The following is a 14,218-nucleotide window of genomic DNA, read 5'->3' on the forward strand; positions in this document are numbered from 1 at the left end:
TAGCAAGTTACACTATTATGTCATGAAATCTCCACACATGTCATCAATTATGCCCACACATGAATGTGTTACATCACTGTGACATTACACATGAAGCACATGGAAAATCACTCACATTATTTGGCGACAGAGTATAATATACAAACATTATTATATAGTATTCTGTTGTGACCACAAAATGGCCATCACCTGGTTGTACATGTGTGTCAGGTAATGATTTTTTTTGCATGGTGTTTATTTATAGGCTGAAGCCTGTTACTCTGTCATTAGCCAAATACTGCTGTGTATAAACGCTATTGTAAACACACTTAAAGTGTCTATCAGAGTATAGCGGAATGGCCTGGCCACATTTATTAACTAACATTCCAGGCTGTGTAAAGTTGCACCTGACATTCTGTGTACTGTACTTTGAACCTAAAGTATGTATTATGATATCAGCCATAATTATTATATGTATGCACATCTTACAGATACACGTCTTATTTGTCATAGTCATAGTTAAATGAATATTATGTGCTGAACCTTTATAGTTCTGTTACAATTATATTGACAAGTCACCTATGACATGTCAGATCTCTGAGCTACAGAAAGTTAATACACAAACTGTTAACTAAAATTAATTCAAAACAGCAAACATGAATGTAATTTGAGCAAAATGATGCAGTATAATATTATTATACTATATAAATGTGGAGACAGTGTTACTGAATATATAACTCCAGTTGATCAATCAAAGCAGCTCTAGCAAAGAACCCATCAGTTGCACACAGCCGAGCCTCTATATTACTTGAAGTAGCTTCATGTAACTCCTGATAGAACCATGGTTGAGTGGAATTATTACAGCAGGTACTAGCAATGCAGCCTCTTCCATCCCACAAAGGGTCATTGAAATAATACACGGCATGGTCAACTCTATCAGCAGTTCCTGATTCACAGTAATAATCATTACCCACATATGAAGGAGAAGATAGTCCACCACTGGCACATGGACAGTTATGATCATCTGTACGATTGTCATATAATCCAATAGAATAAGTCCATATGTGTTGACGTGGGCTACCATAACTGATTAGCAATCCTTCAGTATAAATATCATCTATACCCAGTGTTTGACCTGACCAGTGATATCGGTAAAATGCCCCAGACCATCCTTTCTGGTATCCTCTTGCTCTACCACAAACTTTCTGGTAACTTGTCCCATTAGTGGAGAAGTTGGTGGAAGAACAAATGCCATGATTAGTGTCCTCAACTACACGACAAAAACTTACACTAGAGAAAGTGTCTTTACGCCATCCACTGGGACAATCATCACCAGCACTGATGTTGAGTTTGACAATTCTTTTCCATCCTCCTCCCCTCCCAGCACATGTTGGAATAAGCTCACCAGCAGTACTAGAAGCAATTGCTGTCATATTACAAAATGTCCACATGTTTACATTAATGCGATAATAACCGGACTTGTCACCAGTTTCAGGATTGTTGTTGTAAATGTTTTCACAGGATGAACCAGTATAAGTCATTCCACAATAGACCCTTCTAGGACCATCAGTGATCCAATAGTATCCAGACCACTCATGACTGTCTGGATTCTTATTGAAGATATCCTCACAGGACTTACCAGGGAAGAAAGGTGACTTGAATTGGTACTCACTACACTGATCATCAGTAGCCATCACTACATCTTTAGTGAAAGTGACTGTTATAATTGTCAGCAGTAGTAGCATCATCTTCCTTTACTGACAGTGTACAATAGCAATAACAATTATTCTTCACTAGTAAGAATAAGAGTTATGTATTCAATTGAAACTTTTATACACACTAAGTACAAGCCCCTTAATCCAAGCCATACAATTATCATTGTTGTGGTTACATAGAAATGAGTTTAGTTTTAAAATATGCAAAAATGTAATGTGTCACATTTTTCCCTGAAATATGATCCAGTTATCAACTAACCTGCTGGCTGACCACTAATATGTTTGATGAACAGAATCATAAACATGATGCTGCCAGCACAGACATTTTGGCTACACCATCTTAAAAAACTCAGCAGCTCCAGTCCTAAACAGTTTAGAGTTAATGTGAGATATTGGAAACATTTAAAAGCAGACCTGTTTTTTGAGAATAACTGTGTAAATCAAGTGTACTTATGAAATGTAATTGATCATTGTATATGAGCCTCACAACCACATGCATAACAGTGCAAAATTCAGCTTACAACTGAAACATGCCATTCCTTAACATGCATGCATGATTATCTCCAGTTACTGCTATAATTTCCAGCAAAATTTATTCTCCTTCATGCAAAAAAAAAATCACAATTAATTTTTCCTAGCCTATTAATCCTTCTTACATGATAAAACTCTGTGCAGGTCTTGTGGAAATTTTAATGATTAGATTATAATGGCTAACCAAAAATCAGGCACTGAAAAGTACAGTGCATTTTGGTGAATGATATAAATAGCTACAAGATATATATTATTTTTATGCCAATTTGTGGTGGTCCAAAGCACCAAACTTTGTAAAGTGGCGGCATGTTATGATTAATAGTTAGGGAGCCTTTCTCACGATTATTGATTCTTGTTATGATGTACTAAATGATTTAAGAAGAGGTGCCCCCTTGAAATTACCTGATAGTGCTGTGCGATGCTGAAATTGTGGTGTAACAACAAATGGTCATCTTTCTTTGTTACAGCTCACATCTATCATGCAAGCTCTATTCAACATAGACTATATATATATATAACATTCCTGATGAGCTGCTTGTGCTCTCAAAACTTGATATTTCTGTTAAACATCAAATTTCAAGAGTGTCCTCCCCATCCCAGGGAACAATATAGCCTAAATATTTTGAGGGAGATAATCTTGAGGTTTCATTTAACAGTGAAGATTTTGTCCTTGAAATATTTATACCTCCATAATATAGTCTAATACATGTTAGGATTGTTTGTAAGTCCGCAAAAAAAATTAAATTAGGTAACATTGTTCAACCTCAAAAAGTTTACCCCTCGAAATATTTAGGCTATATGGTAACAGAGGAAAAATGCTCTACTAACGAACTATGAGAGTTAACAATAAAGGGCTTGAGGTAGAGTATAGTTTATAGTACTTCTATAGCAATCATTTTTGTACCAAGGTCTGAGGTTGAAAGTGCCCATCAGCACTACTGACCCGGTAATTCAGATGTGACATGGTTTAACTGATTAAAAATAAAGGTGTATATCAAAAGCTAGATTTTGCCATAGTACTCAAATTATATGTAATGCACAGAACTCGACAAGTGAGTGTGTAAATGTACATATAAGGGTGTGATATGTGTGCAAATAGCAACTGTTAATTAGATCTTTAAAGTAGTAAAATTAATTATAGTATCTGGTAATTTGTTCCACAATTTAATTGTATCTGGGTAGCTAAAATGAATATTTAAATGAGTTAACTCTTTTAAATGGTTGCTTGGATCTATTTGAATGTCTTCAGGTAGGTAAATTATTCCGATGTGTGAGTTCCCTGTTTAATTTTCAACAAGATTATTTGCAATTTTATAAATCATTATCAGTGTCAGGTTTTCCCTTCTAACTTTTAAGTTTTGTAGTCAGAGTATAGAATGACCAAACTACACAGGCATACTCTATAGATAAAAAAAGATAGCTAGAATCACCTAAAGATAGCTAGTATCTTTCTCAGTGTTTATTGGACATTGCTGTCTTAAATTATGCTGCAGAAATGCTCAGACATTATTTACTTTGTTGCATACAAAATTAACATGGAAGTTCCAAGAAAGTGTTTCGTCGATTTGAACTCCTAAGTACTTGGCTTGTGAACTTGCTGAATCTTACTATTGTTAATGAAATATTGTTGGTTACTCTTTAGATATTCACATTCTATGGGATTTAATTTCATCATCCAGCCTTCAGCCCATTCCCGTAGCATGTTAATATCCTCTTGTAGGGTTTTACTGTCCTCTGGGGAATGAATCTCTGACCCGATCTCTGATTACCTCTTTGTTGTAAAGAAGAGCATCATCTGTGCACAACTTTAAAGTGGACTTGATGTTATCAGGCATGTCATTCACATAGCAAAAAATAATAAGGTCCCAATACTGAACCTTTGGGGACTCCTGTAATGTAGTTAGGCATGATGCCCACAAGTCAGTTATCTGGTCAGTTATCGATAATGGGGCGCTTATAAACTTTAATCGATAAGTGCCACTCCCAAGGACGAGACTAGATCATGCCGAAGGACTCTTCTTTAGTATGCATACAAGATGGCACTACTGTAATCACCTTTCTTCTCGCCTTTCTTTGTCATGTCCTGTACGTGATATAGCTCCGTAATTGCTTCACATTCAACGTCACTTAATAACCATGGTAACATATCACATGACCCAAGCGTTTCTAAGACGCAAATCCGCGAGTTCTGTGCGAAGATTGTTTCAGTACGTTTGTGGATGTGTGTTTAGAACAATTTATTCAGAGAGGTACGTCATGACCATGCAGAAACTAATAGCCGCTGAGCCGGCCATAGATAGCGTTCAGTGTTACTGCATGAATTCTTTCACTTATTATATAGGTCATTAAATTGTTACAGAAGGATGGAAGAGAGTGATCCAGGTTAGTGCATAGATAATATAGTACTATATTAGTACTTAATGTAGTACTACTTGTACTATATTATCTATGGTTAGTGTCTTTATTCACACTATTAAATAAAAAAAAATTGCTCCCTAGGCCACCAATTATAAATAGTTGGATCCTAAACTCGAAGTAAAATTTTACTCTTATTGTTAATTTTGTTTTATGTTTCAGATCCCCGCATTGCTATCTCTCACCACCTAAATTTGGCCATTAGTATGTCATGGAAGTTTTCACCATTATTTCATCATCTCAGTGTTTAATATAAATAGTAGGAAGTAATAAACTAACTTGCTTACATAGCTAGACATAGAGGAGGTAGTCTAGAAGGGCTGAAGACCTGGGTTTTAAAATCCTTTGACTTCTTAAGATAGCAGAGTAGTCAAATCGAAATACTCTAATAGAGCATTCAGCTAACCCTAATAAAACAGTCAAGTTCTTGTACAATTGTAATGAACAATGAGCCACCCACCCACATTGGTTTAGATTAACTTTCGTGATCTAAAACATAAAATTAACAATAAATGGCCCTAGCTATATGCATGGATAATACAGGTAGGCAGAACTAATTTTATGTGTGGGATGAAGCACTTCTAGTTGACTTTGTGGTTTAAGGTTGTTGAATCTGGTCTCAGGAAACTTATAAGCATTGGATAGATGATAGGCGCATATACCCACCCACACATATGCACACACTCATGCTAGCACATATGCAGTAATCATACTGTTTGTGAATGCACATGCACGGGTTTGACAGCTCCCCATCGGCTGTGTGATGACTGTGTTGCATTTTTTTTACTGGTATACAGTTTTGTTACTGCAACAAATATCTTCAGTACTCGCAACAATTAAAAAATCTAGAAGTCTACACATTCATATTAAAAACAGCAAGATTACAAAAAGCCACAATGTGCACACAACAAAGTTTCATGTGTTTTGATGTAAATTTTAAACTGTTATAGTAAACAACAAAATCTTACAAACGTTGCATTATGTTGAGAAATAAGTTAAGTAGCTACTATGATGATGTTAGCTATTATGATGTAATGTAGCTACTATGATATATTTTCCACTAAATAACATATTGACCTTGATTGTTCCATTACAGGTCAACTATCACTGGATAATAGACCAGTGAGTGTTGTTATTTGGCTCACTTGTAGCATTGTTATTTTTGGTAAGCTTTTTGTAATATAACAGTTGTTACTAATATGTGACCCAGTCTGAGAAAACCGGTCTTATCGCCCATGTCAGCAGATTTGATTTTTCACCCAGGACACACAGCTACATGAATAAACTATCTAATTCCACATTTAAAATCAGCTAGACTTGAGTGGTCTGGTTTTGCTGGCTGCTTTTCCCGAGCCCAGTGGCGATCCGTACGTGTGGTGTGGGGCCTTAATGGAGCTCTGGTCAGCCTTGGAATGACTGTATGTGGCTGTACAACTCTATGGTGTTGAATAAGTACCTCTGCTGTGAATTTCCTTTCATTTTAGCCAGTTTTGAGATCTCACTGGCCCAAAACTTGGCCTAATTCATCCCTTGGCCTTCCTTTTCAATTTTTGAACACCATCTTTCCCGCCTTCCAGGGCCCCCACCTCCCACCCAATTTGCAGCTCGCCTGATACAGTCAACCTCGGTTTTAAAACTATCTAAAATGGCGGGAAACTTAGTTGTTGGCTACTTGCACAGTGGATGCTCTGGAAGGTAAGGAATTGGTGTAATACGTGTGAAAATTTGGTACACATAGCTTCAACCATTGGTGAGCTACAACACACTAAATACTTAAAACCGGCATTTCTCGATACTTTTAAATAGGCGATAAGCCCGATTTTGTCAGACTGGGTCACATATATACATGTAATAGCTGTGTGTGTTCATGAATTAAAATTATGAACATATGTACACCTACTGTATACAGGTGTTTTGATGACGATCCTTAAAATTTATGACATTATTATGGGGACCAATTATGTACAGTATCCACCAGTCATCAACACTATTGGTAATGTCACTAACACTGGTGCTACTACTGATGATGACTATGATGATGATGGTAAGGATCTGTATCATCTCTGTGATGGCTGTACTAGTGATACTCTTTTGTGTATATCATTGGTTGGCATTTCTGGTATGTTTCTCTTTGTTGCTTTGTAACTTAAGAATAAAACACACTATGTCTCCAACAATTGAAGTAGGGAGATTGGTTGTATATATCATTTTCTGAGTGTATGGTTGAACATAGTTGAAAGCAGTTACATCAAGTATAGTAGTACTGTATATTGGAAGATTTGGGCTTTTGTAGTCAAAATCATTACTCTAAAACCAGCCTCACAATACCTTCATGGCACTTTGGCAGGCCCAAAAGTACCTTTGGTACTACCTGAAATCAGTACAGCCTGACAAAAGGTTGCTAAAAGAAATATATTTAGTGAAATTTTTTTACTGACTGCCTGCCTGCCTGCCTGCCTGCCTGCCTGACCGACCGACCGACCGACCGACTGACTAGCTAATGCCTTCAGACAAGCATAACTTGCCAACCGGTTAAGGATACGGACTTGGTTTTTTTTACTGTGCTCGACGTTGCTTCAGCCCAACAGATGCATGGCATACTGCAGTAAATACAATGCATGCTTCATGGGACTTACCTATGTCCTCCTTAATTAGTGTCCCATTTATCTTTGCTGACAGGGTGAGGTGTTGTCGCATGATGGCTTCCCTGTGTTTGATGGGAATCATTCAAGTTTTTGTTGTGACTGGATTGATTGCAGAGGTCCTTCTTTTGTTTGTAATGCTGACTGACTGATGACTCCAGCTAATCATAACTCAACTATGCTATGGACTTGATTTCATACATGTTAATAATTTTAAAAGTTTTTTGGAAGTTTTATTAAGCATATGCGCCTAACAACCAGACATTACCTCAACTTGTGGCCTGGGTAATTAATTTGTAGGTAGCTTTTCCCAACATTTTTCTTGGGCCTTTAAATAGCATAGGAACCTGATAATATCCTGACCACAAGGCATCATACAGATAGTATCCTTACCTCAGCATGTCATACAGATAATATCCTGACCACAGGGCATCATACAGATAATATCCTGACCACAGGGCATCATCAGATAATATCCTTACCACAGCGTGTCATACAGATAATATCCTGACCACAGGGAGTCATACAGATAATATCCTGACCGCAGGGAGTCATACAGATAATACCCTGACCACAGGGCATCATACAGACAATACTGGGTAATATCAGATGCACCTTTGATCTGCCCGCAAATTGTTACATGAGGTTTCGGTATATACTAAGTTGTGTATGTAGGATAATTTTCATGTATGCAGGGGGTATAGCATATATATTAATTTTTTCATGGTTATCCTTGATAACTTTAAAATTTATACCCAATGGAATGTTTGCTATCAGGTATATTACAGCCATGATTCCATTAATACATTTGTTGTTTACACAGCTTGTGACTTTAACAAGAAATACTCTGAGGATGGTAATCAAAGGTAAAGTAAACATGTGTGTATATGTATACAGTACATTTACATACATATTTACTTAGTACATATAATATATAGTATAAATACATACATTTGTACTAAGTAGTAACGTGTTATATTATGCACGCATCCTTCTGCTATAACAACAAAACGTTCTAATAGAGCAGTCAAGAGTGTCCTCATGGAGCTACTCCAACTTGACAAGCATACTGCTCATCATGTGACTTTATCTAAATCTTGCAGGTGCAGTTTCTGAAGCCTGCAATAGGCACTGTCATGCAATTAAATAGAATACTTTTTAAATGTTTTCTTCATGTTTAATATTCTTTTAAAATGGTTTTAAGGGAATAGCTAGCTTTTAGTGTTAATAGTCTATACTTTATCTTTGTCAGCTATAGTCCATCATAATCACAGAACAACTAAACATTCATGACCGCTTTATTAGAGTGTTTCGATATTACGTGTTGTAGTGGAAGAGTCCAATAATGCCGCAAAGAGCATTGTGCTGAATTCAACCTGTATATATTGATTGACATGACTGTTTTTGTTCTGTTCACCTTTTACCTAGAATTCTACTTTACCAGAATGGTGTGCTTCTGCTTAAACATCTTCCCTTTTAAAGTGGATAAAAAATGGCCACTTCTGCACTGAGTTCCCATTACTGCACAACATACTTTGTATTTTGATTTTTTATTACAATGAATATCAAACAGTATGGTAGTATTATGTGCCACTGCCTTTAAAAATCAACCTAGAGACATCTTACACGATGAAAATCACCTTTATGGAATACAGTCCATCTAACATCAAATGCAACCAAGAAAACATTTACAGGCAGCCAGATATGGAATAAATAAATTGCCGAAAGTTGAATATTTGCCTGCCTGCCTGCCTGCCTGCCTGCCTGCCTGCCTGCCTGCCTGCCTGCCTGCCTGCCTGCCTGCCTGCCTGCCTGCCTGCCTGCCTGCCTGCCTGCCTGCCTGCCTGCCTGCCTGCCTGCCTGCCTGCCTGCCTGCCTGCCTGCCTGCCTGCCTGCCTGCCTGCCTGCCTGCCTGCCTGCCTGCCTGCCTGCCTGCCTGCCTGCCTGCCTGCCTGCCTGCCTGCCTGCCTGCCTGCCTGCCTGCCTGCCTGCCTGCCTGCCTGCCTGCCTGCCTGCCTGCCTGCCTGCCTGCCTGCCTGCCTGCCTGCCTGCCTGCCTGCAGTCACAAGGCTGCTGGAGGAACAATGCAGTGCACAGCCACCATTGTATGCCACAATAATGAAATCACTGGTGGCATGTGTCTTTTGAGGAGTATTGTGTCCTCTGCACCTTTTATCGATTGTTGTCTTCTTCATGCAATACATATTGAAGTGTTAATTTCCACATTAACACTTTCCTTGAGCAGAATATTTAGATGCCACTAAATTATTTAAAGCACTATGTAAAATGTACTGAACACCCAGTAGAGATACCTGTAACTTCACAATAGAATTGAGGCCACGCCCATTAATGATCTTTGGTTGACTAATAACGATCAAGCACAAAGACCATACCTCTTAACAATTAATTTACTCGAACATGATGACCTTACCCCCTTATTGGTTTAGCTGTGTTATACTGATAGCACAGGAATAGTGTCCATGCTCCTTGGTTGAAAGGCTGCCTCGAGATGCTCTAATAGAGCAGTCACCCTGATAGAACAGTCACACATGTATTATAGCTGTATGCTATAACTAACAAAAAAAACAAAAACTAAACAAACTAGTATATTTAGAAATCATTAAAGTAGGGATCCAAGTGATAAACAAGAGATGAATGATGGCTTTACAGCATAGCTTGGTAGGAAAATCTCTCAAAATAATTATATTATGCCAATGTTTACAAAGGATTTTCAGCTATGCTGTAATACCATCATTCATCTCTTGTTTCACTACTTTTTGTTGCTTGGATCCCTACTTAATTTTTAAATTAAATATTACAGGACCAGCAGTGTATGGCACTACTTTTTGTTGCTTGGATCCCTACTTAATTTTTAAATTAAATATTACAGGACCAGCAGTGTATGGCCACAAGTTAGCTATTCATCCTATAACAAAGGTGCTCCTATGGATTACATAAAGAAGGTACAGTATTGTGAATGTGCTTATTATACACACATTATATTTGTGTCATCATACACAGGGAGATATCACTGTTCATAATTCAAACAGTGAGCTGTGCTTTGGCCAGCCATTTGGTGTAAGTGATGAGGGGTACAATTCCATGATGCAAATTGAGGCTGTGGAACAAAAAACGCAGCATTATAAAGATGGTAAGAAAACCTTGATAATAAAATTGTGTATATACATGTGTTTATGGTATACAGAGCTCAAAGAAATGTGTAATAATCACCTATTAGTACTGGATGAGAAGCAAAAATATATGCTAGATTATTTAGAAGAAGAACACGAGAAAAAGTTAGCAAAGCAAAGGAAGATTTGGGAAGAAGAACTAAAAATGAAAGTAAACCATCAAAAGAGAATAACAATACTGGAGGAGGAATTCAAGTTGGATGAAGAAAGGAGAAGGTTACGTGGCTTGATGGATGCTAAATTAGAAGAGCACAAAAGAGAATTAATAGCAAAGAGAGAGGTGCAGGTGATAGACTTGAAGAGGAAGTATGGACTGTCTGATAAGCAGAAACGTAAAGTAGATACCATTCTAAAGAAGCTCAACAATAAAATTGCGATCAGAGAGAAAAAGTATGAGAAGGAGGTTAAGAATATACAGAAAAAGAAAAGGCTTGATATTGAACAGCGTCTACAATTTGAAAAAGAGAAGAAACTGTACAAAATCAACAAAGCAAAGAGAGAATGTAATGAAAAACTTCAAAAGCAAGAAGCATCATGGACAAAGAAATGGATTGTGAGAGTTGAGTCCATGCAGAAAAGCAGAAGCAACAACAGTAGTATACCAACAAGCTGCAGCATCAACAACAGTAATACCAGCATGCAGCAGCAACGACAACAGCAGTAATACCAGCATGCAGCAGCAACAACAACAGCAGTAATACCAGCATGCAGCAGCAACAACAACAGCAGTAATACCAGCATGCAGCAGCAACAACAACAGCAGTAATACTAGACAACCATGACAGCAATTATGAAATAACAGCAGCAGCAACACAACAATATTAAACGTGACATGTGCAGTAGCACTAGAAACAGCAACAACATAAGACAACAACAGTAACAGTATAGTTGTATACTTAATTTTTTTGTCAAAGCAGCACATATTGTTAAAGCAACACGTATCTGATCTGTATGAGGTTAGAGTATGTACTCATGGATGCAATTACACCAAATCCTGAAATGTGGCTCATTTGTAGCATTACTTGACCCGCTAAAAGTATTTCATTGGTTGAAATTCCTGACACACTATTTACAAAATTTCCACTTGTACATGCGATAGGAGCATGCATGCATCGACCTTAATATCATAGATTTTTTGGGACTTGGAGTTTCCTAATTCCAGACAATTCCCACACAATAACTACTTGAATATCTCCTTTGCCATTTTGGGATCATTTTGCATGACTGCATGTGTTACCATAAACTCAGATACCTACTTGTACTCCTATAATGCAGGCTAAAAAGAAACATAATTATTGAGGGATAAATTATCTATGGCACAAAATCAAGACTAAATTAGAAACTATATCGAATGTCCATATATCATAAGTCCAATGACCATATCAGTTGTAAATGGGGTGAACTAATTAGAGGACAGAGCTAAACATTGCTACATAATGACTGTGCTCTTCCTTGCTGGGTGATGTATCCTTGGTAGTGAACTCCACCATGAAGAGTAGTTCATTCTAGCATGATTTAGGCAAACCGGAAGAGTGACCTGAACCCATAAAATTTTGTGTGTATCTTATAAATATTATCTATACCTTTCCCTGTGCCATATTGCTTGATGCTAAGCTTAAGATGGCTCAAGTTCAGCTGTAAACTTACAGAAAACAATAATTATATTCACTTCACACAAAAGCTTACCTTATCCACTTTAGTCCACAAATGGGTAAACTGGTCACAATAGTGTTACTCAGTGACAGAATGAGTCTTTGATTTTTTCCCCAATTCATGGTATAGGGCATGTATTTTTGATATTTCTGCATGGAATACGTAGTGGTTCATATATGGTTGTCTATTAACATAGTCATTATTGTGAACACTATGTTGTATGTTGTGCAATGGATGTACCAAGTACATTAGACCATAGGCGGTAGAGACAGGGGGGCCATGGCCCCCCCACTTTTTGGGACACTATAGCTGTTTGCAAGAAAAGATCGAGATACTCTAATAGAACAGTCAGGATCTGGATACTCTAATAGAGTAGTCACAGTATTCAGAGAAGCAGTGTAGCAAATTCCTTAGCTACGTATGTGTAGTTATAAATAAGGAGATATAATTGGTGAAGAACAGTTATTTTCAGTGGGCTGTGACCTTTTTTTTTTTTTTTTTGGTCTTCAACTCACAGCTGGCCTGGCCCCCTCACTCTTTGACCTGCTCCACCACCCCTGCATTAGACTGTTACAAGGCACACATTACATACACTACAGGTATACAGTTACAAGGTGCTGACTAGCAGTCCAACATGCACACTTGACTGGAAAAAGGAAAACCACAAAGAATACTTAATGTAGTATTTTGTCAAAGAAAAACCAAAATCAAAGAACAGTAAAATTATCAGTCATGGGATTTGTATTTATAGATCCCTTTAAGTGTGCCAAATCAAATTAAACATTTTTGTGATTTTTGCAAAGTGTATACAAAAAAGAAGAGCAATACTATTGATTGTAATTATCTTATACCTGTATATACTGTAAAGTCGTAATAAAAAAAAACAGAAAAAAAGATGAGACTTTGGTTGTTTGTAGCTAGCTAGCTATATCAGGATTGACTAAGTCAATTTTTCCTTCAAATTTGGGATGTGCATAGACTGCTATACCAAGCAGACAACTAATTCGTTCCATATAGGATCACGTAGCTATACAAATGTGTGAAAATTGTGTTTTCTTTGTTCCTGTCAATATACCCATGGTGTGGCATGCCAACTTCTTGGGAACTCTTGCTATTATATAAAGTATTCTCAAGGTGTCCCCAACAACTGTATGAAATGACATAACAATGAAGTGCCAATTTTGATGGTTGCAAACAAAACAACATTAACTACACACTAGCTGTTCTATAAGACATAGAGAAGCAATGCTGAGAAAGCTTGTCAGGATTCCTGACAATAATACCATAACACATAAACTGATTACAACATGAAGAGAGAAGTTTAATTTGCTCTTGCAACAGGAGCAAACTTTTTCCTCAATTGTAAAAACAAGAATAAACGTCTCTAATAGAAAGTAACTGTTGGATTTCCGTGATATTTTACTGGAAGATATGGGAACTATATAATATAATTATTGTGTAGTATAATAATGCAATTAGGATTGGCATGGGGCGGGCTTTTTATATTATGTTTTTGAAAAATATCATGCTCATGAGAGTCATGAGAAACTTATTCCTAAATCAAAAGTTGGTATTAACTCTTGTTAAAATGATGCCATTACATTGTTATAATTGTCATTCGGTTGCTACGTACATCATTGTCTAATTGTACTTAAATCATTTTACTTGAAGAGTAGTACAGTTAGCATGGCTGCCGCTCTATTATAGGGTATCTTACATATATATATATATCTTGCTCCTGAAATTACATAATTGCCTAGTTCAAAATTCCAGCATAATTTCTGATTCCCATATTCACATGCAAATTGCCGCATTGCTGTCAGCAGAGATCACAGTGATCATAAATAATTTGCACTGAACATGCCTTATGGAGTCAGCCATACAAATAGAGTTTAATATAGACTGGTGAGTTGCTACAAGATCTAGATGAACAACAAAGAACAAATAAATCACATGTCAATTTGTAATACATATACAGTAAACAAAGTTAAAATTGCAATATTCAAAATATTTACTAGTAAGTTTAAAGTGTTACACAGTCTATGCCCCCCCCCCCCCCCCCCACACACACACACACACACACAAATGTACA

General features: G+C 37.1%; 2 protein-coding genes across 3 annotated transcripts; one reads left to right on the forward strand and one right to left on the reverse strand.

Annotated features, from left to right (window-relative positions):
* Positions 1-526: 526 nt before the first annotated feature.
* LOC136267156 (uncharacterized) lies at positions 527-4,411 on the reverse strand. Of its 2 annotated transcripts, none has more exons than XM_066062245.1 (2): positions 4,281-4,411; positions 527-1,772 (listed from the first exon to the last, which is right to left on the reverse strand). In XM_066062245.1, the coding sequence occupies exon 2, from the start codon at positions 1,725-1,727 to the stop codon at positions 702-704; it is 1,026 nt and encodes a 341-aa protein (XP_065918317.1). In that variant the 5' UTR covers positions 1,728-1,772; positions 4,281-4,411; the 3' UTR covers positions 527-701. The 2 variants fall into 2 exon arrangements, with proteins under 2 accessions (XP_065918317.1, XP_065918319.1); XM_066062247.1 differs by having other exon boundaries at positions 527-1,736; positions 4,281-4,376.
* Positions 4,260-11,490, forward strand: LOC136267155 (uncharacterized). Its single transcript, XM_066062244.1, has 8 exons — positions 4,260-4,474; positions 4,567-4,607; positions 5,737-5,805; positions 6,550-6,684; positions 8,106-8,148; positions 10,173-10,245; positions 10,304-10,433; positions 10,488-11,490. The coding sequence occupies exons 1-8, from the start codon at positions 4,362-4,364 to the stop codon at positions 11,135-11,137; spliced, it is 1,254 nt and encodes a 417-aa protein (XP_065918316.1). The 5' UTR covers positions 4,260-4,361; the 3' UTR covers positions 11,138-11,490.
* Positions 11,491-14,218: the final 2,728 nt, after the last annotated feature.

Source organism: Dysidea avara, chromosome 9, assembly GCF_963678975.1.
Source record: "Dysidea avara chromosome 9, odDysAvar1.4, whole genome shotgun sequence".
Lineage (NCBI taxonomy): Eukaryota > Metazoa > Porifera > Demospongiae > Dictyoceratida > Dysideidae > Dysidea > Dysidea avara.